This window comes from Bison bison, unplaced genomic scaffold (assembly GCF_000754665.1).
Source record: "Bison bison bison isolate TAMUID 2011002044 unplaced genomic scaffold, Bison_UMD1.0 scf7180017864530, whole genome shotgun sequence".
Classification (NCBI taxonomy): Eukaryota; Metazoa; Chordata; class Mammalia; order Artiodactyla; family Bovidae; genus Bison; species Bison bison.
Window position 1 is genome coordinate 10,012,507 of NW_011495080.1, and position 24,811 is coordinate 10,037,317.

At 37.1% G+C, this 24,811-nt stretch overlaps 2 protein-coding genes across 3 annotated transcripts in view; one reads left to right on the forward strand and one right to left on the reverse strand.

Annotated features, from left to right (window-relative positions):
* Nucleotides 1–24,811, forward strand: part of GRM8 (glutamate receptor, metabotropic 8) — an 858,241-nt gene that overhangs the window by 254,300 nt on the left and 579,130 nt on the right. The window lies entirely within an intron of this gene.
* The window catches only part of LOC104982380, a 59,607-nt gene continuing 49,443 nt past the window's right edge, over nucleotides 14,648–24,811 (reverse strand). The window contains 2 exon segments of the mRNA XM_010831745.1: nucleotides 14,648–14,818; nucleotides 14,820–15,122. Of these exon segments, the coding sequence (XP_010830047.1) occupies nucleotides 14,648–14,818; nucleotides 14,820–15,122 (474 nt within the window).

Sequence of the window (24,811 nt, forward strand, 5' to 3'; positions counted from 1 at the left end):
ACTGGAACATAGGAAGTTCACGGTTCACATATTGCTGGAACCTGGCTTGGAGAATTTTGAGCATTACTTTACTAGCGTGTGAGATGAGTGCAATTGTGCGGTAGTTAGAGCATTCTTTGGCATTACCTTTCTTTGGGATTGGAATGAAAACTGACTGTTTCCAGTCCTGTGGCCACTGCTGAGTTTTCCAAATTTGCTTGCATATTGAGTGCAGCACTTTCACAGCATCATCTTTCAGGATTTGGAATAGCTCAATTGGAATTCTATCACCTCCACTAGCTTTGTTCGTAGTGATGCTTTCTGAGGCTCACTTGACTTCACATTCCAGGATGTCTGACTCTAGGTCAGTGATCACACCATCGTGATTATCTGGGTCGTGAAGGTCTTTTTTGTACAGTTCTTCTGTGTATTCTTGCCATCTCTTCTTAATATCTTCTGCTTCTGTCCATTTCTGTCCTTTATCGAGCCCATCTTTGCATGAAATGTTCCTTTGTTATCTCTGATTTTCTTGAAGAGATCTCTAGTCTTTCCCATTCTGTTGTTTTCCTCTATTTGTTTGCATTGATCACTAAAGAAGGCTTTCTTATCTCTTCTTGCTATTCTTTGGAACTCTGCATTCAGATGCTTATATCTTTCCTTTTCTCCTTTGCTTTTCGCTTCTCTTCTTTTCACAGCTATTTGTCAGGCCTCCCCAGACAGCCATTTTACTTTTTTGTATTTCTTTTCCATGGGGATGGTCTTGATCCCTGTCTCCTGTACAGTGTCACGAACCTCATTCCATAGCTCATCAGGCACTCTATCTATCAGATCTAGGCCCTTAAATCTATTTCTCACTTCCACTGTATAATCATAAGGGATTTGATTTAGGTCATACCTGAATGGTCTAGTGGTTTTCCCTACTTTCTTCAATTTCAGTCTGAATTTGGCAATAAGGAGTTCATGGTCTGAGCCACAGTCAGCTCCTGGTCTTGTTTTGCTGACTGTATAGAGCTTCTCCATCTTTGGCTGCAAAGAATATAATCAATCTGATTTCGGTGTTGACCATCTGGTAATGTCCATGTGTAGAGTCTTCTCTTGTGTTGTTGGAAGAGGGTGTTTGTTATGACCAGTGCATTTTCTTGGCAAAACTCTATTAGCCTTTGCCCTGCTTCATTGTGTATTCCAAGGCCAAATTTGCCTGTTACTCCAGGTGTTTCTTAAAAGTGATAAAATAGTACCTTGCAAATCCATAGTCTTTTCCTCCCTCCGTCCCTTCTTCCTTCCTTCCTCCCGTCCTTCCTTTCATAATGTTTTGCTTTTGTTAAAGTAGTATATGTTCATTATAAATATAAGAACAATAGAGAAAGTGCGAAGAAAAATGTGATTGCCCACCTCAAATTCTACTCCCAGAAATAGTCATTATAATTTTGATGGTTATAATCCTAAAAAAAATCTATGTGTGAAGGTAGAATAATAGATAGCAAGAACTGATAACTAAGTTATTTTTCTTTACCCTTGAAGTTGGGGGAAAATTTGTAGCCAAAGGTCTTTCTTGCAGGTGATCATTGCTTATCAATTTTTTCTTGGAATTGACATTGTGTGCTTTCAATATACAGATTAATTCTTTTCCCCTTAATTATCAGAGAAGTTTAGTTGCACCATATCTTTGGATATTTTTCTGTTGCATGTATGTACCTTTTCTGCCTTCTATATATGTTATTTTTCTTATAATTGTGTTAGGTTTTATATTTTTTCTCTGCATTCATTTGATTTTCTCAAATGTTTCCCTTAGTCAGTAATTTAATTTTTAACTTTATGTACTAGTTTCTTTGATCTTACTAATGTGTTTGTTATATTATTAATTTAATTATTTTAAAATGACCATCAATTTGTTTCCAAACTTATGCAGTCCTTTTCTGAGTTGTTTAATTGAATTCATATTCAAATAATTTATTTTTTAGATTAAAGCACTCACAACAAATTTAAAAATTTTAAAAGGGCCACTAATAAAAAGAGATGCTGTTATCACAGTTGCAGTTGTTGATTGGATTCACCTAGTTGGAATACTTTTTCTTAACAGGGAAAGTGGCTATAAAGTCTTTAACAGGAATAACTGAGAATGGGATGTCACACTGGACAGAGGAGCCTGGTGGGCTACAGTCCATGTGGCTGCAGATAGTCAGACACGACTAAGTAACTAGCAAGCATACACACATATATTAAAAAAAATCTATAAACAATTGCATTCAGATGCGACTACATATTGTTCTGGGGTTAACTGTCAGTTTGACTCATTAAGGAGTTCAGTAAGTTCAGTCACTCAGTCGTGTCCAACTCTGACCCCATGGACTGCAGCATGCCAGGCTTCCCTATCCATCACCCACTCTCAGAGCTTGCTCAAACTCATGTCCATCAAGTCAGTGAATCCTTAACCATGAGAGGCTAGGAGGGTCTCTGGTGAGTTGTGACTGATCTTCTCCTATTGTCATCCTAGTTATTTTCTGGAGATACGTGTATATATATGAATGTACTTATATGAATTTATATATATATATAAATTCATATATATATATATATGAATTGATGTGTGTGCATATGTATATGACAAAGGACTTGTATCCATAACTCATTATCTTCTGCATTGCATGTTGACCCATGTGGGTTCATGTTGCCTTGGTCATTTTTAAGAGCAAAACCAGACATAGTCATGAAATCTGTCTATCTTTGTTCAAAGTTTAGACTTTGAAATATTGCTTCTTCATCAATTCTGTTTTGGTAGTTTAGTTATCTGTTCTGTTTGACACTACACGGTTACACCTAATATGGGCTCCTTCCAAGCTTTGCAACACTCTTCCAATGCATAGGGTGCAAAATTTCTTGGCACAGATTATCTTCCCTTTCTTCCACTGTGTAGAAAAGGTTTTATTGACTTCTTTCTGTGAGTGAGAAAGGACTAATTCCCCATCTGGATGCCACCTGTAAGAGTTCACACTTTTTCTCAGAAGAAATTTAATCTGTAACAGCAAGCTCTTTCATATTCTTTTAAGCAGTCCATGTTGCCATTCTCTAAGTGTTAAGTATAAAGATTCTTTATAGGTTGTTTTCCTAGGACTATGTTATTTATAGAATCCATGCGATTTCTATTTAAGATTTGTTTAACAGAAGCAAGGTCAGAAATCATATATCTATTACTCCACACAAAAATAATCTTGTTATGTCTTCATGAGAGACATATTTGAAGAAAATATATAGTGACTAAATTGACTTTGATTATATATTTTAATTAGTATCTAGCCTGTCAACTGACTCCAACCTAGTTGGAAAAATAAAAATTTAAGTGTCTCTGGCAAAGCTATGAAATAGGGAACCAGTGAGAGTGGTGTTTCTCAGACTGTGTTTGAAGGCTATCTACACTAGAATCATTAGGGAGATGTTAAAATGCAAATCCTTGGACTCTGGTTTCAGGCCCATCATAGACTTCTGAAGATTTGGTTAAGATCCAGAAGTGTTTGAGAACCATGATATTAATATTAGAATTAGAAATTGACAGTATCATCATCATTGAAAATGAACTTTATTAAGAAATTTAGGGAACAGGATGAATTTTTATCTGTGCAAAAAAAAATATAAACCACCAGTTTTGTTTTAAAATAATTTCTGGTCTATCTTGAAGGTGAGGAATTGAGAATCAGTGGATGGTCCTGGGTAGGTAAGCAATGGAAGTGACAAAAAAGCACAAAACTCAAACCATTCACAGATAAAATAGTTTACTAAAGAATATACCTTCTGGAGAGCTGGCCTTAACAAAGGTTTCCTGAGTCCTATCTCAAGTACCCACTGCCAGAGCAGCTATCTTCTTCCAGGAGGAAAATGCCTCATAGTCTGGTTCCTGGCTCTTGAGCTGTTGACCTGGAATATGTTCACTGCTGGTGGAAAAGAATGTGGATCTTTCTCAGCTGGGCATAAGGGAGAGCTTGCCCTTGATTTTGCTAGTGACTCAGGATTTTGTTTAATCTCAAACTGAACTTCAGTTCAGTTTTAGTCGCTCAGTCGTGTCTGACTCTTTGCAACCCCATGGACTGAAGCCTACTAGGCTCCTCTGTCTATGGGATTTTCCATTGCCTTCTCCGATTCTGAGTATAAAGCTCAATGAGTTTCGGCATCACCAATTCAATGGTCATAAATTGGAGCAAACTCTTGAAGATAGTAAAGGACAGGGAAACCTGGTATGTTGCAGAGTCCATGGGGTTGCAAAGAGTCTGACACGACTTAGTGATGAACAACATATATCTGTGTGATCACCATCATGGTCAAGATACAGGACGATCCCATGACCCAGAAAAGTTCTCTTATTGCCACCTTGCAGTCACCCCTCTCTCTCACTAGCCACAATCCTGGGCAAACACTGAACTATTTTCTGTCATTTTAAAATAGTTTGCTTGTACTGAAATTCTGTATAAATGGAATAATATAGTATGTATGTCTTCTTTTGCTCAGCAAAATGTTTTTGAAATTAATCTGTGTCATTGCATGTAACAATAGTAAAATGGTCTATATATTTTAATGTTAAGTAGTAGTCCATTTAATGCGTGTTTCACAAGTTGTTTATCCATTTACTTATTGATGGATAGTTGGTTTGGTTTCCAGTTTTTCGGCTATAAGAGTAAATCTGCCATGGATATTCTTCTAGAGTAGGCATATGGTTTAATCATTCTTTGGATTGTTGGGTCATATGACAGATGTGTGTTGAACTTTATAGCAACCTGCCAAATTGCTTTACAAAGTAATTATACCACTTTATTGTCCCAACAGCATTGCATGAGACTTGATCCAGTTTTTAAATTTTTAGCCATTCTGATGGGTTTGCAATGGTATGTTAATGTGGTTTAAATGTGCACTTTTCTTTTGACTCATGTAGTTATGCATTTTTTGATGTACTTAGTTGCCATTTGTATATTTTCTTTTATAAAGTGTTCAAACCTTTTGATAATTTTATATGATAGGTTTTTGTTGTCTTATTAAGTTCTAGATACAAGTCCTTTGTCAGATACACATGCACACACATCAATTCATATATATGAATCTATAAATGCATAAATTCATATATGCACATTCATATATATATACACATATATACACACATGTGAAAGTATTTGTACATTTACATACATATGCTTTATACACACGTATGTGTGTACATGTATACATGTGTGTATATACACACATATATACATGGCTTCCCAGGCTCAGTGGTAAAGAATCCACTTTCCAAGCAGGAGACTCGAGTTTAATTCCTGGGTTGGGAAGATCTCCTGGAAAAGGAAATGGCAACCCACTCCAGTATCCTTGCCTGGGAAATCCCAAGGACAGAGGAGTCTGGTGGGCTGCTGTCCATGGAGTCACAGAGTTGGACACACCTTAGTGACTAAACAGTAGCGGCATATATAGATACATATATGTGTAACACTTCATCCTGGTCCCTCCCATTTTGGTGCTTAGCTTTTTATTTTCTTAATGGGGTTTCTCAAGATTCGATTTTAATTTTGGTGAAATTCATTTGCTTAATTCTGGATTTTTGCAAAGTTTTCTCCTTTAGGAAGATTTATAGTTTTGGTGTTTATATTTCTGTCTATGATCCATTTTGAGTTAATTTGATGTATAATCTGAGGAAAGCTCAAAGTTCACTTACTCATGTGCACATCCGGATGTTCTTCACCATTCACTGGAAAGACTCCTCTCAGTACTGAATTACCTTGGCATCTTGTCAAAAATTAATTGATTGTATGTGAATCTACTTCTAGATACTCAGTTCTCCTCCATTGATCTATATATCTATATAGATCATATTGAAGCTACATATCTAATACTACACTATCTTGATTATTGTAGCCTTAGTGTGAGTCTTCAGATCAGGTAGTATTAGTTCTTCAACTTAATCTTTTCAAAGTGATTTTGGCTATTCTAGGTCCTTTATATAGTCATGTATATTTTACAATCAACTTGTTTTCTACAAAAACAAAACAAAACAAAACTTCCTAGGATTTTCTTTTGTAAATATTTTTTTTTATTGTGGTAAAATATATAAAACATAATGTTTGCTATTTTAACCATTTTAAGGTATACAATTCAATGACATCAATTACATTCACAATGTTATGCAACTATTACCACTATTTCTGAAATTTTTCATGACCCCAAACAGAAAGTCTGTACCCATTAAGGGTCAATACTCAATACTTCCCAGCCCTTGGTGATCTCTAATCTGCTTTCTGCCTCTATGAATTTGCCTGTTCTAGGCATCACACATAAATGGAATCATATATTATGTGTTGTTTTGTGACTGACTTATTTCACTTAATGTTTTCAGGATTCATTCATATTGTAGCATGTATCAAATTTCATTCCAATTTATGGCTGAATAATATTCCATTATGTAAATGTACCACATTTTGTTATCTATTCATCTGTGGATGGGACACTTGAGTTGTTTCTAACTTTTGGCTATTGTCAATGATGCTGCAGTGAACACTGACATAAACGTATCTGTTTTAGCAGTTGTTTTCAATTATTTTAGGTATATATCTAGGAGTGGAATTGCTGAGCTATATTGGAGAAGGAAATGGCAACCCACTCCAGTATTCTTGCCTGGAAAATCCCATGGATGGAGGAAACTGGTAGGCAACAGTCCATTGGGTCTCAAAGGGTTGGACACGACTGAGTGACTTCACTTTCTTTCTTACGGGCCTGCTGGGATTTTAATTGAGATTGTGCTGAATTTGTAGAACAATTTTGAGTGAATTGATAAACAACGTTGAGCCAACTGACCCGTGAACATGGTAATATCTCTGTCATAGCATGGGCTGCCATAATGAAATACCATAGACTGGATGCCTTAAAAAACAGAATTTTTTTTTCTTACAGTTCTGTAGGCTGGGAAGACCAACATCAAGTTAGCAAAGTAGTTTTTATGCTGAGGCTTCTTTAGCTTGACTTAAAGGCAGCTGCCATTTTTCTGTATGCTTGTATGACCCTCTTGTGTTGTGTATATATAGAGAGAAATAAGCCCTCTCATGTTTTCCCTTCTATAAGGGCTCTAATTTCATCATAAGAGCTTCAGCCTCATTGTTTCATCTAAACCCAGTTACCTCCCAAAGCTCCCATTACCAAATACCATTACATTGGAAATTGGGGCTCCAACATATGAATTTAAGTGGGAGGTATACAATTTAGTCTTCAGCAACTTCCTTACTTAAGACTTATTTAATTTTTCTCAGTATATTTTATAATTTTAAGTATCCTACTTGGGTACACATTTTGTTAAATTTTCGTATTTCATAGTTTTTTGATGCTATCATAAATGTATTTTTGTTTCATTTCCAATTCTCTCTTTGTATATAGAAATACAAGTAATGATTCTTTTGGTGTTGATCTTGTATGCTACAACCTTGCTTAGCTCTAGTGGCTTTTTTTTTTTTTTAAGATTTTCTATACACCCAGTACTCAATCAGATTGACTGTAAGTAAAGATAGTTTTACTTTTTCTTTTCCTATCTTTGTGCCTGGTATTTTCTCCCTCCCACATTCACTTTCTTGATTGTGCTGGCTAGGGCGTCCCATGTCAGGTAGAGTGGCACTGATGTGGGTAGACATTCTTGCCTTGTGCCCAGTCATAGGGAGAGGATATGCAATCTTTTACCATTAAATGTGATATTAGCTGCAGGACATTTTATTTCCATTTTAATATTTGTAACTAATATGATCAGTTTCTTGGCTACACAGGCTTTTTCCTTACCCAGAGTCTGTAGTCAGTGATTATGCTAGCTTCAGGCCCTTTAATTCTGTTTCAATTAGAGCAGTTCTTATTTGTCCATGTTATATATGAGCTGCTGCATAATATTTTATTTCCCTGGTTCCACGGCTAAAAATAATTTAAAAATTACTGGCATAATGTCATGCTATTGACTTTTATTGGAGTTCAAAGCAGCTAGTGAACCTCATTGATGAAAATACTGAATATTATGAAACTCAATTTTCCTTGAAAAAAGACCCATAAGATAAATGCCTAATGCAATTTAGTACCAAGGCCACACTTGGAATCAGTATATAAAAGTATTACAGCTTTGCTCTATAAAGTTGTGAGAAATTGCTTAATCAACTATGTTTCCATTTTCTTCTTAGTCTCATGGAAGCTCAGAGCTGAATGTTGTGCATAATCACATCAATGATGATTTTATATTTGCATCTACTTTTCTAGTACCATGGTATGTTTTGATTTATTTCCATCTTGATCTATTTATGTCTTTTGTTGTAGGTCAATTCAAATCCTATTAGAAAGGATTTAGAAGTATAAATAATTATCTCTTTTTGAATTAATAAAAAAGCTATTTCATGAAAGGATCTACCTTTAAATATTTAATTGGAATAATATCTACCTTTAAGAATCTTAATGGAAAGCTATAAATGGAAAATCTCTAGGCTTAGGAACACTGTCTTTTATTAACCTTGCAAGATAAAGCTTCCAAAGAGAAGCATTTGGAATGATGATCTTGTTGAAGTGAAGCTGAAATGCTTATGACTAAAACAAGGGGAAATAAAACCCAGAGACCTGCTGTTTTCTTTAGTGATCCAAAAGAAATGGTTGAATATTCTGAAAATATCCTACTAAATGAAATGGTAAAGATTCACAATGACTTGGGTCTGGGTGAGATGGTAAAAGCAAGTTGAGAGTTACCGTGAGCCATTCCAGTCTATCCTTAGGCTTGAGGAAGCGGTTTGTTTTTCTATGACAATAACTAGAACAAAAAATTTAAATTATAGTAATTATGGTACCACCTAATGCAATTATACAAGTGTATTTATACATTTTAATGCTAATTGTAGATGTCTTGATCTAAAAGAGATATAGAGTGAAAATTATTTTACAAAAAGTTGAATTCTCTACCACCCTAAATGTTTAATTTTTATATGCAATTTTTTGGAAGGAGAAAAGACACAGCATTTACTTTAAAAATATTTGTATGTGTTTATATTTTAGTATTAGTATATATATCTCTTCAATGTTTGAGAGTAATATTAGAGTTCTGCTAATTACATGGGTTATTTCATATTTCTCACAATAATTAACAACAATCCTCTAATGGCAGTTATGCTTGTGTCCATTATACAGATGAGAAACTTAGCTTAGAGATGTTCAGTAATTTGCCCAAAGTCAGATAGTTAGTAAAAGGCAGAATTGGGATTTAAACCATAACGGTCTTAATTGATGACTCAGTTGAAAGGCATTTGACGTTAACAGTGGCTTACATAAATAAAAATCTTTTCCTCATATCAAGTTTCCTGAAAGAAGCAGATTGCTTACATTGGTTTGCTTGCATAGTTCAATAATGCTATGTTATCTTTGCTTTAACTGTTCCCAACAAGCTGGCCTTTCATTTTCACTTTTTTTTTTTAGCTTCATGGTTGCAATGCGCACAATGCAGGTTTAGACATCATATGTCACGATAGGAAGACCAGGCAAGTGGTAGTGCCAGCTAGAACTGTGCCACATGAGAATCCTTGGCTACAAGAGAAGCAGGAAAAGTAACCGTTAGGGTTCCTAACCACAGAAGAAGGTGGCTAGGGCCCAAGAATGGCTCTTGGGTTTGCCCGATAAATACATCAAAATGTTGACACCGTCAGGTTAGCACTAGTGGAATTTGATTATGATAATGCATAAGTTTTAAAAGTGATGATTAAAAGAGGGAGAGTAAAAGAGAATATTTTGCTTCTTGTAGAATCTGTAATTCAGTTTCCCATCAGAGAGCTTTGGGACACTTTTCTTTGCTAGCTCCTGGTCCTCGGTTTGCAGTACTCTATTTCTTTCTCCAACATGTTTCTGGAGTACTGTCCTGTGTAACTTGTCAGAGATGGCAAGAAAAAGGGATGGGAACCTGGACCCTGCTATAGCTTAGAGTTTAGTTAAGAGATTATGCAGACATGCATTGTAGTAGAAAGGGTACCAATAGTACGGTGGGGGGTGCACATTTCATATTGTAATATTACCAATATTTTGAAGAATAAGCTTGAATAAGATAAGCTTGAATAATCATGTATTGTTAAAAGAATTTAAGCTGGTTACCAAGAAGCAGAGTTATAATTTATTATTTTGTCAGCTTCTAACAATAATTAGACTACCCTCAAAAGATAACCAAAAGGTAAAAAACCAAAACCCCAAATAAAACAGGATCAGGGATGAAAAGTTAAGAGCATTAAGGAAATCTCACTGAAGTGAATAGCTGTTAGTAAAGTTATAATTTGCCTTGGTTCATGAATCTAGTTAGTTTCAAATCATTTTGCTTTAAGAGCCTCAATATGATCTTTGCATTTAGGAAGGGTTAATATTATAAGGGTAACGGCCAAGTGGCCGTCTTCATGTCTGGTGTCTCTGGAAATTTTTATAAATGGGAAATAATTTCATAGGTTTGAAAGAGGTTATGTGGGGTCATTTATTCAAGCACTAATATACTGATGCCTGGCCCATGCTGGGAAATGAATCCAGCCCCAGAACCATAGAAGTCATGGTTCTTATGCTCAGAAGCTTGTGGTCCAGGGAAGTTGGTCTTCTGATGTCCATTCAGCTCACTCATGTTATGGACCTGCAGCCATCCCTGTCTACACGCTAAAGTCAGTTTGACTATTTCAATGAAACTGACCGATCAAATTAGGCAAAAATGCCAAATGAATAGTTAATCAGAACACTCAAACTACGTGTATAAGCTGACACATACCTACATATGTTCCTGGCATTCAGCAAAAGATGTAGGATTGTGTCCATTGAAATTATGCTTCATTCCCATGTTTATGAAAACTTATTATCTACTGTTGTTAAGTTTGATAAAATATCTGGAAATTATTAACCCTATTTAAAAATATGGTTTTATCGGCAGAAAAGTGATTCCTGTAAGTACACCGAGTAGAGTGCCTAGCACTAAGGGTACATAACTAACAATTTGATGAGTGAATGTTGCTGGATAAAAGTAAACAGATCACCATGTCTCTGGAGAACTTTCTTTTCGAAGTGTGAGTAGAGATCTTCTAACAAATCCTTAAACTTACAGACATTTTAGAAAAGTTATAGTTTGTGTTGGTTAAGTCTAGTTAAGTTCAAATTATTGTGCCTTAAGAGCTTCTATGGCAATTTTTCCTGGAAATGCTTAAAGTGATACGTGAAAGCCTTCTCCTGGTGTATCTAAATCCTCTGTTGAACTGACAAGTTGTTTTGATGTCCTTTGCATAAAATGACATAACGTCATTTCCTGTGCAGAGCAACGCGCTAGCTGGCAATTGTCTGCTTGCTGTGAGGTTTGGATGGTAGTGTTTTGTCAGAGGAGCTTCATATACATTCCTTGGCTTTTAGCATCAAATGCTCAGTGCAACTGAGCTGCCACTTTTTCAGATGAGAAACTCCAGTGTTGATAAGTTCGAAGCCTCTCAAATTTTGAAAGCCCTATGCCAAAAAGAAAGTGGACCATCCATTTACCTGTTTTTCTGCAGTATCATTTCCTTCAAATGCCCAGCCTATGTCCCATATTGGCTAATTTTAAAACTGGAGTGTGCCTGTTCCCGTGGGTGAAGAGAACAAATCTATTTGTTGTTGTCGTCGTTGTTTAGTCTCTAGGTCATGTCCAACTCTTTTGTGACCCCATGGATGGTAGCCTGCGAGGCTCCTCTGTCCATGGGATTTCCCAGGCAAGAATACTGGAGTGGGCTGCCATTTCCTTCTCCAGGTCATCTTCCAGATCCAGGGATTGAACCTGCCTCTCCTGCATTGGCAGGCAGATTCTTTACTACTGAGCCATCTGGCAAGTCCTAATCTGCTATTACAAGTGTCAGAACTTGATAAGGAAGTCATTTAACTCTGGCCGCTGTATGATTTGTAACAATGCCTTATCTGCACAGGTACATATTTGTGATGCAACTATGAAAAGACATTTTCCTTGCTCTGAAAGAACGTAGTATTTAATATGCAGAAATCGTGATAGGTGCTGACACAGGAGAAGACACAGAGCTGGATGGTGCAAGAGGGCACCTGAGCCAGTGTGGTGGGGGGTCAGGAAGACCTTGGGTGTCTGTGTAGGAGCAGCCACGAAATGATTTCAGATATGAAAGGAAAAATGTTATTTTTTTCACAAAATTAAAAGCTTTAATATCCTTAGTATTGAAATTATATTCTAACTATGTAAATAATTTTGACGATGGAGAGGCAGCCTAGCAGAGCATTTAAGAGCTCAGATTCTGGAGCCAGATTGCTAGGTTCACATTGTGAATTTTCCTTATATTAGCTCTGTGGACTTGGGCAAGACCCTTAACCTATTTATGCTGCAGTTTCTCTGTTTATAAATGGGGATCATGATGCTACCTAGCTCACAAGGTTTTTAGAAGGAGTAAATGAATTTACATTCATAAAAGTCTTTGAACATAGCAAGTACTCTATGTGTTTGTTAAGTAAATATTGTCATACAGATACAGAAGTATTTAAGCACACTTATTTGCCAGTGACCTGGAATATGACATGTCTTCTGTACTCTCCAAGTCAATAAAGTTAATTCTGATAGCCTGAAGCTCCTATACAGTGGTATTGAGAAGTGGGTTAAGCATTGATTGACTATGATCTCATCTAGTGAGATTGCTTATGCATATTAATGTATATTATATTATATATACATGTATGGCATCTGATCCCATCACTTCATGGGAAATAGATGGGGAAACAGTGGAAACAGTGTCAGACTTTATTTTTTGGGGCTCCAAAATCACTGCAGATGGTGATTGTAGCCATGAAATTAAAAGATGCTTACTCCTTGGAACTTATGACCAACCTAGATAGCATATTCAAAAGCAGAGACATTACTTTGTCAACAAAGGTCTGTCTAGTCAAGGGTATGGTTTTTCAGTGGTTATTAATGGATGTGAGAGTTGGACTGTGAAGAAAGCTGAGAGCCGAAGAATTGATGCTTTTGAACTGTTAGAGAAGACTCTTGAGAGTCCGTTGGACTGCAAGGAGATCAAACCAGTCCATCCTAAAGGAGATCAGTCCTGAGTGTTCATTGGAAGGACTGATGCTGAAGCTGGAACTCCAATACTTTGGCCACCTCATGTGAAGAGTTGACTCATTGGAAAAGACTCTGATACTGGGAGGGATTGGAGGTAGGAGGAGAAGGGGACGACAGAAGTTGAGATGGCTGGATGGCATCACCGACTCAATGGACATGAGTTTGAGTGAACTCTGGGAGTTGGTGATGGACAGGGAGGCCTGGAGTGCTGTGATTCATGGGGTCGCAAAGAGTCAGACATGACTGAGCGACTGAACTGAACTGAACTGATGTGTATTAATAAGTTTGAATAGTTTTTAGGGAATCTTGAAAAAATGCAAAAATAGCAAATATAAAAGTCTACAGAGTTTCTCAGAATCTAGTACATTTATGATAATAGAAACTAATTATTATTAAAAAGGGAAAAATGTTGGACTTTAGTTACTTTAAGCATCAGTTAACTTGTATTAAAGACATAATACAACTACAAGTATTAATTTAACTACAATAAAATATGGCAGAAAGATAAGAGAAACTTCCTTTTCCTTGATTGCAAGAGCTAGTTATGATACTAATAAAAGAACTTGAATTTTCTTTCATACGTTTAATCTTCATGAAAGAAGAAATAGATGTTTTTGAAAGGTAGCTATAACATGCTAATAAGGAATCTTTCTTTAGTTCTGCTTCAGTTACTAATAAACTCAAATTGCAGTCTTGTTCTTTCGACAAGTGAAATACATAGAAGATAAATATTTAGTTTGAAATCACAACAAAGTGATCAGTTTGTTCTTTTTATTTTTTATCCTCCTGGGCAGTGGTGAATTTATTAATCACTAGTAGATCCTCTCTTCAAAGGCTGAGCTGATTTTATTTTGCGGATGTTGAACCAAAAGTTGCCTGTAGAATGTCATTCTGTAATTCAAGCTACTGAGCTGGAGCCTATGGAAAAAGACGTAGTGTAGGTTTCATGTGGGTGTAAAGGAAATGGGAAAGGTATACACATTTGGCCAAAATAATGCTGAAATAGTTTGCTTGTGCTTCTTATAACTCCCATTTATGTCAGTGAACTCAGTAAATTATTTCTAAAAAAGCTTTTTTTCTTTGTGTGTGCACGCGTGTGTGTGCTGTGTGGAAGGAGTTTGGTAGAAACTTGGGAGGAAGATAATTAGGAAAGTTTTATCTAGATAATGTGAGGAGACATAGGTAGGTACCTAAGTCATAGAAGCCAATGGCACATAAGCCTGAAAAATCCAAAATCGTTTTCAGGGACCAAACAGGTTATTTATAATCCTCCTAAATGAAAAGGTCAGTTTAATAATAGAATTATTCAGTTTCAGCATTATCTTTTCTAAGCACTAAGTTCATGAAAAAGAAACTTGATTCTGTAGGTATTAGGGAGCCAAGGTGCATTCCTAGCTAGGGTAATGGCAGGCTATAATTTTTCTTATTCATACAGTATTTACTATTTGTTTTCCCTCTGTCAAACCTTAAGTTGACCATTTTTTTCCCCCCCAGGCTGCTTGGAAAGGTATAGGGAAATAAATATACAGAACAGACAAGATGTGGAAGAAAGAACCCTGGAAGATGGAGACAGCTCCTTCACATGGCAAAGAGGATGAGAAAGGCCATCCTCAGGCAAAAGACCCCCATGGTCTTCAAGAGGGCAAAGCCCAGAATGGCTTCAGAGAAGAATTGTAGCTTCAGAGATGGATTCTTGGCATAACAAGTGCTGAGGCTCCCAAACACTGTCTTAATCCCTACCCCAGAGCCAAGCCCCTCTGACTGTGGCAGTTCCAACCCAAATGAACTTGGCTGCTGTGTCAATGTCCCTTGAAATGGTGCTATTTTGGAAGCTGCTGTTAGGGATAAGTAAGGTCAGGGGACATGTGACTGCCAAGCTGCAGCTCTCATCTGTTAGTACCATCACAGAGAGTGGTTGGCTCAGCAGCTGAGAGGTAATCCTGACCAGTGAGTGCAAAGAGATGAACTTGGGGCAGGCATATATTTTCTGGGGGTGGGGGCAGTGGCAAGAGCTGCTCCCAGGGCAGAGAAGACAGAGAGGGGCAATGGCAGACTGTTTTAAGATTAACTATGATTTAGTGTACATGATCAATTGCAAGGGAGAGAAATTGAGATATTAAACCTTTGGGGAAGTTGTTTTAGTCATTCAGGTATAAATAGTGACAGACTCGACTGTATGGCCCCCTGGGAACAGAATAAAGATATTCGTTCAAAAACTAATGACGTGAAACTAAGGCGATCTAATGACAAGGTGAAGAAGCTGGGGGTGGAGGTTTTCCAAGAGGGAATGTTGAGTAGTTTGTTGTACTATATGGAAATAGAAGTAGTGAAGAGTAGCCACATCTAAAAATATGATCATTGAAACTAGAAAGCCTGGAGAACGCTTGTTGATGGAATAAAACATACAGGCAAAATGCTTTTTTTTTTTCAAGCTGTGGGTAGACAGTTAAATGAGAAAAAGGCAGAAAAAATAGTAAACAGTACTGTGAAGAATGGTTATTTTGATAATTTTAGATAATTAGTTTGGGATATGTTTGTAATAGTATATTTAATGAAAAAAAAGTCTTGATTCATACTGAGAACATACAAGCTCTTTTTCCTCAAGGAAGGGCAAAGTTAAACAAAACTTTGAAATCAGAAGTGTTAAGATAAAAATATAAAAATTGTGGGTAGAAATTCTAAAGAAAAGAAGACTGAAAAAAAACCCAGTAGATTTAAGGAAATCCTAAAACCATCAGTGTTCTCCATCTGAAGACCATCAAGGGAAAACAGACTGATGGCTGTGGTGTTGGGCTCACTTGAATGAAACAAAAAATAGCTTGTTGCCATGAGTCGGAAAGAAAGATACTCTAGCATTAAAATTCATAACTTAGGGACTTCCCTGACTATTTAGTGGTTAAGACTCTGCACTTCCGATGCAGGAGGTTCCCTGGTCAGGGAACTAAGATCCCACATGCACCATAGCTAAAAAAAATTCATAACTTAAATAATCTTTTCCATTAACTGTTTACCTATTATGGCTGATCTTTCTACTAGAAAGTAAGCTCCATGAGAACAGGTACCATATCTGTTTTCTCCATGATGATATATCCAGCAGCTAGAAAAGACATAGATAAGTATATGTTGAATTAAAAAATGAGTATACAGTTGCACCTTCTGATCTTTAGCAGGCAATAAAGTCTGCCCAACTCCAAGAACAATTCACAATATGGAAAAGCATTCTCTGTGAATATTAAAGTACAACAGAGAGTAAAGTACTTATACATATTTAAAATATTTATTAGAGAAACAGTTGTCATTATACTTATCTCATTTATATTTAAATTTTAGAATGCTCTACTGTGGTTTTCAATTTAGTAGATTCACCTGCTTAGTTATAGCTCATTTGGGCAAATATTAGAATTATTCTGATTTCCTTGAGCTTTCTGTGACTGGGCCAGGGGAGGAGGAAGGAGTTGTTCAGGAGTGTGTTAATTGGCCTTGTGTTCAGAATTCACCCAGTGATGATACATATCAGTATCATGTATTGAACTGTGTGTAGGAGCAGATGTTTGGCATGTTTCAGGCTACTTTTGGGAATCATCTCTGTTGAAGAAAGGAAAGTATGCTTCATATCCGTTCATGTTATTTATGAGAGTAAAGAGGGATTTCTCACAAAGGGAGAATGCTGGATGGACTATTATATTTACAAGATAAAGCACGCTATGTGCAAATTAGCAGAGTCAGTCAGTATAGAAGAGGACAAAGAGATATAAATACATTCCCGCGGAAGGAGATTAACTCTCTAAAGAGCAAACATGCAAGAAAATAGATGATTTTCTAGCCTTGGTTCCACTCCCCAAGGTAACCATTTGTTTCTGTTGTTTTTATTAGAAAAAATCTTTTGCAAGAACTCTATTGCCCCACAAAATGATGTTTGAATATTGGAATCTTGGGGTTAAGAGGGATTTTCAAAAATTATCTAATCTTACCACCTATCTGATGCTTGAATTAATTTTGCAAAAACCTTGTCAGAGATCTTTCAGTCAGAGATCCAGCACCTTCTAGAGAGAGTGGCCAGAAGCTCCATCCTTGGAGAACTTTGACACTAAGATATGCTTCAGTTCAGTTCAGTTCAGTTCAGTCGCTCAGTTGTGTCTGACTCTTTGTGACCCCAAGAATCACAGCACGCCAGGCCTCCCTGTTCATTACCAACTGCCAGAGTTTACTCAAACTCATGTCCATTGAGTCGGTGATGCCATCCAGCCATCTCATCCTCTGTCGTCCCCTTCTCCTCCTGCCCCCAATCCCTCCCAGCATCAGGGTCTCTTCCAATGAGTCAACTCCCTGCATGAGGTGGCCAAAGTATTGGAGTTTCAGCTTCAGCATCAGTCCTTCCAATGAACACCCAGGACTGATCTCCTTTAGAATGGACTGGTTGGATCTCCTGGCAGTCCAAGGGACTCTTAAGAGTCTTCTCCAACACCACAGTTCAAAAGCATCCATTCTTTGGCTCTCAGCCTTCTTCACAGTCCAACTCTCACATCCATACACAACCACTGGAAAAATCATAGCCTTGACTAGACGGACCTTTGTTGGCAAAGTAATGTCTCTGCTTTTGAATATGCTATCTAGTTTGGTCATAATTTTCCTTTCAAGGAGTAAACCATGGCTGCAGTCACCATCTGCAGTGATTTTGGAGCCCCCCAAAATAAAGTCTGACACTGTTTCCACTGTTTCCCCATCTATTTTCCATGAAGTGATGGGACTAGATGCCATGATGTTAGTTTTCCAAATGTTGAGCTTTAAGCCAACTTTTTCACTCTCCTCTTTCACTTTCATCAAGAGACTTTTTAGTTCCTCTTCATTTTCTGCCGTAAGGGTGGTGTCATCTGCATATCTGAGGTTATTGAGATTTCTCCGGGCAATCTTGATTCCAGCTTGTGCTTCCTCTAGTCCAGTGTTTCTCATGATGTACTCTGCATAGACGTTAAATAAGCAGGGTGACAATATACAGCATTGATGTACTCCTTTTCCCATTTGGAACCAGTCTGTTGTTCCATGTCCAGTTCTAACTGTTGCTTCCTGACCTGCATATAGGTTTCTCAAGAGGTAAGTCAGGTGGTCTGATATTCCCATCTCTTTCAGAACTTTCCACAGTTTATTGTGATCCACACAGTCAAAGGCTTTGGCATAGTCCATAAAGCAGAAATAGATGTTTTTTTGGAACTCTCTTGCTTTTTCGATGATCCAGCAGATGTTGGCAATTTGATCTCTGGTTCCTCTGCCTTTCGTAAAACTGGCTTGAACATCTGGAATTTCATGGTTCACGTATTGCTGAAGCCTGGCTTGGAGAATTTTGAGCATTACTTTACTAGCAGTGAGATGAGTGCAATTGTGTGGTAGTTTGAGCATTCTTTGGCGTTGCCTTTCTTTGGGATGGAATGAAAACTGACCTTTTCCAGTCCTGTGGCCACTGCTGAGTTTTCCAAATTTGCTGGCATATCGAGTGCAGCACTTTCACAGGATCATCTTTCAGGATTTGGAATAGCTCAACTGGAATTCCATCACCTCCACTAGCTTTGTTCGTAGTGATGCTTTCTAAGGCCCACTTGACTTCACATTCCAGGATGTCTGACTCTAGGTCAGTGATCACACCATCGTGATTATCTGGGTCGTGAAGCTCTTTTTTGTACAGTTCTTCCATGTACTCTTGCTACCTCTTCTTGTATCTTCTGCTTCTGTTAGGTCCATACCATTTCTGTCCTTTATTGAGCCCATCTTTGAATAAAATGTTCCCTTGGTATCTCTAATTTTCTTGAAGAGATCTCTAGTCTTTCCCATTCTATTGTTTTCCTCTACTTCTTTGCACTGATCGCTGAGGAAGGCTTTCTTATCTCTCCTTGCTATTCTTTGGAACTTTGCGTTCAGATGCTTATATCCTTCCTTTTCTCCTTTGCTTTTTGCTTCTCTTCTTTTCACAGCTATTTGTAAGGCCTCCTTAGATATCCATTTTGCTCTTTTGCATTTCTTTTCCATGGGGATGGTCTTGATCCCTGTCTCCTGTACAGTGTCATGAACCTCTGTCCATAGTTCATCAGGCACTCTATCTATCAGATCTAGTCCCTTAAATCTATTTCTCACTTCCACTGTATAATCATAAGGGATTTGATTTAGGTTATACCTGAATGGTCTAGTGGTTTCTCTACTTTCTTCAATTTCAGTCTGAATTTGGCAATAAGGAGTTCATGATCTGAGCCACAGTCAGCTCCTGGTCTTGTTTTTTCTGACTCTGTAGAGCTTCTCCATTTTTGGCTGCAAAGAATATTATCAATCTGATTTCGGTGTTGACCATCTGGTGATGTCCATGTGGAGAGTCTTCTCTTGTGTTGTTGGAAGAGTGTGTTTGCTATGACCAGTGCGTTCTCTTGGCAAAACGCTATTAGTCTTTGCCCTGCTTCATTCCGTATTCCAAGGCCAAATTTCCCTGTTACCCCAGGTGTTTCTTGACTTCCTAGTTTTTCATTCCAGTCCCTTATAATGAAAAGGACATCTTTTTTGGGTGTTAGTTCTAAAAGGTCTTGTAGGTCTTCATAGAACCATTCCACTTTAGCTTCTTCAGAATTACTGGTTGGGGGATAGGCTTGGATTACTGTGATATTGAATGGTTTGCCTTGGAAACGAACAGAGATCATTCTGTCATTTTTGAGATTGCATCCAAGTACTGCATTTCAGACTCTTTTGTTGACTATGATGGCTACTACATTTCTACTAAGGGATTCCTGCCCACAGTAATAGATATAATGGTCATCTGAGTTAAATTCATCCATTCCAGTCCATTTTAGTTTGCTGATTCCTAGAATGTCAATGTTCACTCTTGCCAGCTCCTGTTTGACCACTTCCAATTTGCCTTGATTCATGGACCTAACATTCCAGGTTCCTATGCAGTATTGCTCTTTACAGCATTGGACCTTGCTTCTATCACCAGTCATATCTACAACTGGGTTTTTGCTTTGGCTCCATCACTTCATTCTTTCTGGAATTATATCTCCACTGTTCTCCAGTAGCATATTGGGTACCTACTGACCTGGGGAATTCCTCTTTCAGTATCCTATCATTTTGCCTTTTCATACTGTTCATGGGGTTCTCAAGGCAAGAATACTGAAGTGGTTTGCCATTCCCTTCTCCAGTGGACCACATTCTGTCAGACCTCTCCGCCATGACCCTGCTGTCTTGGGTGGCCCCACATGGCATGGCTTAGTTTCATTGAGTTAGACAAGGCTGTGGTCCGTGTGATCAGATTGACTAGTTTTCTGTGATTATGGTTTCGGTGTGTCTGCCCTCTGATGCCCTCTCTCAACACCTACCATCTTACTTGGGTTTCTCTACCCTTGGACATAAGATATGCTTACAGAATCTAATTCTGCTGCTTTGTGCCTGCCATTCATTTGTCTTGTTGAAACAACACCACCTCCAATTTCTTTTTCCCACTGAAGTTCTTAGGGTATTTGAACATGCTTATCAGATATCAAAGGCTAAAGATGCATGATTCCTCCAAGAGTTTTTTGAATGGCATTGATTCGACAGATCACTCCTGAGGGTATCCAGTTGTTCCATACATACTTATACTGGAGTATATCTAGGGTGGTCTGTGGGGTTTTTCTCCTTTTCATATAGACTGTCTCCTCTCCCCTCATTTTGTCCTCATTTTTCTCTCTCCCTGTCCTCCCTTTTTTCTTCATTCCTCCTATTATTCTATAGTACCTTCATTCATTCATTCAGCAAACTTTCAGTTTACTGTTGATTCATATTAGCCTTTCTAAAGACCATGGGGTCGCAAAGAGTTGGACACAACCGAGCAACTGAACAGCAACAACACAGACTAACATCACGAAGCCTCTGTTGCATGGATTGTTACTAAGTTATTGCTACTGTCCAGTCTGTACAATTGTCCTTTGGATATAATCATCTTTTTTTACATTTATTTTTATTACTTTTCACCTTATTCAGCCCTTGTTTCTAACATATCATCTTCTTTTTTGATCACTTTCAATCATCCAACACTGTCCTGTCTACAGATCCTATGGTGTCATCTTTATAGCTGCATCTCATTGATGAGAATGTGGAATGTTGAAACAAATGGAACCTAGGAAAGAATCCTTCTATGATGTTGGAAACCTAGAACTAGGTTCACACCCTCTGGGTTTTATTGTTGAAACTGTGACAAATCTGTTTTAATATTCATGCACTTAGCTTCTTCTTACTCCATTTTGTCCACAAAGATAAGTTAAAAGATCTTCTGAAGGTTTCACTGAAGGTGATGTGTGTTAGGTCTTTACATTTACTATAATCCCAAGAATTATAACAAGGAAAGGGCATTTGCCTATTATCCTTTCCTTCTGAAATTGTTGTCTCATTCTCTTTTTAGCATATTTCTTCTTAGGCAAGCAAACCTTTTGATTCCCTAACAGACACACAAGACTGAGAGAAGGATATTGGAAAAAGTCAAACCTTCAGATAATTATTGGAAATAATAAGGTATTGTATGGGAGTACAAAACATAAGATCAAAATGCTTTGATTGTTGCATGAGATCCACTACTTTCTAATCAGCAAAGGACTTGAAATAATTGATGTTTTTGTTGAAACAAATCAGAATCTTCAAAACTCTGCTAATGCTTATTTCTTGAGGTTTTTCTTAAGTCTTCCAAAGAACTGAAAATAGTAAAAATCATCATATATGTTGATATCATGAAACTGTGTTTATACAGATTTTGATCAAAATAGATAAAATGCACAAGGAATTCTTTAATGAAGATAAACCCTTGTGGAAAGGTATATACAAATGAATGAGTTGGATATTACAGTGATGGATGGAATTGAAGAATTACAAGACCAGTCTTTGTCTTTTTCTGTGGAAAATAAGAGTGAAGTTGCATTCATTGTGCAACTAAACCATTAGAGATAGAATCAACTGAACAAATACTGTCCTCTATTTGTTGTTATTCAGTTGCTAAGTTGTGTCCAACTCTTTGCAACCCCATGGACTGCAGCATGCCAGGCTCCCCTGTCCTTCACTGTCTGCTGGAATTTGCTCAAATTCATGTCCACTGAGTTGGTGATTCTGTCTAACCATCTCATCCTCTCCTGCCCTCTTCTCTTGCCTTCAGTCTTTCCCAGCATCAGGGTCTTTTTCAATGAGGTTGCCAAAGTGTTGGAGCTTAAGCTTCAGCATCAATACTTCCAATGAATATTCAGGGTTGATTTCCTTTAAGATTGACTGGTTTGAGCTCCTTGCAGTCCAAGGGACTCTCAAGAGTCTTCTCCAGCACCACAGTTCAAAAGCATCAATTCTTTGGTGCTCAGCCTTCTTTATGGTCCAACTCTCACATTCATATATGGCTATTGGAAAAACCATAGCTCTGACTAGATGGACCTTTGTTGGCAAAGTGATGTCCTGGCTTTGTAGTATGCTGTCTAGGTTTGTCATAGCTTTCCTTCCAAGAAGCAAGTGCCTTTAATTTCATGGCAGCAGTCACTGTCTGCAGTGATTTTGGAGCCCAAGAAAATAAAATCTGTTACTGTTTCTACTTTTTCCCCTGCTACTTGCCATGAAGTGAAGGGACTGGATGCCATGATCTTAGTTTTTTTTGAATGTTGAGTTTCAAGCCAACTTTTTTCACTTTACCATTTCCCTCATCAAGAGGCTCTTTAGTTCTTCACTTTCTGTCATTAGAGTGATAAACAGTAATGAATTTTCTGTAAGATATTGCTACCTATTTTTCACCTAAGCTGACAGATATTCTCTATGACCAGTGTGACTGTGTCTAAGATATCATTATTCAAGTGACTGAGTTTTATATTAAATTATATTCTACACATGTAGTCATTTAAATTATGTAGACATTTTTGTTAAATTTCATGATATCTTGTGTTTCTTATGCTGTAATTAGAAACATGAAAAATTTTAAATACCACAATTTAAAAAATCATCATTATGGTAAACCTTTACTATACAGCTATAGAAAGGAATTTAATATGAGCCAGGACCAAAAGAGGTTTCCAAGGTACAAAGGATTTTTTTGGAAGTATAGATTTCATTGGTAGTTTGTGTTTGTGTGCGTGTGTTCCTAAGACAGAGAGAAAATGAGATAGTCATATATACTGGTGTATTTTGAAATTTTAATTATTATTGCTACAGTTTGTCACTATTTGGACCCTCAAAAAATGTTCCTGATACTACCTTCCTAGTATCTTATTTATTATTTTTTTTTTTCTACTTGGTTTGAGTATTTGTTATCAGTTTCATCATTAAATGAGAAACTGGGTAGTCAAAAGATAAACAGTTAAAATGAAATTTTAATAGTTGGAGAATTGCAAATACAGCTGTGATTTATTTTATTCCAACATTTCATTAAAGATTTACATTCTTAGAATTTTTAGAAACTAAAATGAATGTTATTTTATTTTCTTGTCATTAACCCATGTGCATGGAGATTACCAGAGACCACTGACTGAAGTTATTAGATATCTTGAGCTCCCAAATAAAAATGTCAGAAGGTATTGCCCTGTTCTATGTTGTGTTACAGAATGGATGCATTTCCTGTGGGTGAGGGCATTAGTGTTAAAGTGAGGGAAGTTATATGTTACTCCTGCCTTCAATCAGAATTCCTATAGTGAAGGGAAACTGTAATCACCATAAATTTATACAAAATTAGGTTTGTTTTGATTTGGGTTTTTTTTTTTTTTGGCCATACCTGGTGGCTTGCAGGATCTTAACCTTTTGGATAAATATTATTGTCCCCAGTAAATGAATTAAGAAACTGAGACTTAGAGAGATGAGGTCACTTGCCCAAGGATGTATAAATACTGTAAAGTAGAATATGAACCCAGGTGGATTGACTCCAAAGTTCTAACCAGTATATTATATAGCATTAAAGTGTGATCTGCAGACCAGAGGCATCAGTGTCTCCTAGGGATATATTAGAAATGCAAGTTTTAGGGCCCTAACCCAGTTGTAAGGAAACCCTGAAAGCAAGGCTCAGATATTTTAACAAGTCCTGCAGGCTATGCTGAGACTTTCTAAAGTTTGAGAACAACTGTTACATAGCATAGGGGTCTCCCACAATAGGAATAAGAGGCATTGCTAATAAAGATAGGACCTAATAAAGTTTATTGGCTAGCTGGCTGGCTCATATTGTAATCCTAAAATAATGTCATATTTGCAAGGTTGACTAAGCTTTTAGTCGCTTAATAACAAATAAAATTGCATTTGCTCAAATGTGCTTTAATTATAGTTCCCAGTAGGCAGAACTATGGTAACAAAATATACGAGGCTTTAATGTTTTTTGCATAATGAGCATAGTCAAAGCATTTAGCACAAATGGATTACAATTCCCCATGTTACATGGGAAAGTTCTAAAAGGACCACATACTTTTCTTGGGTCTGACCTCCTCTTGTTCTCCATCTTAGTCTAATCCTATTATTTCCTTTCTAAAAAAGTGCAGGATACAGTATCTGTGTTCCTGAGAGGAAAGGACAAACTGACAAGATCCTTCCTTATATTATCCTGGGTTGATAGATTGGTTAATCTAGCATTTGTAATGCAGACAGAAATAAACAGTTTCTGAACAAAAGCTGATTAAGAATTTAGCTGCAAAACAGAGAACTTGCTTGCTTTAGTGAAAAAAAAAAATTGATTGACATTAAGGAATTAAGCATCCCCAAAGGATAAATATATTTGATTCCAAGAAAAAAAAAAAG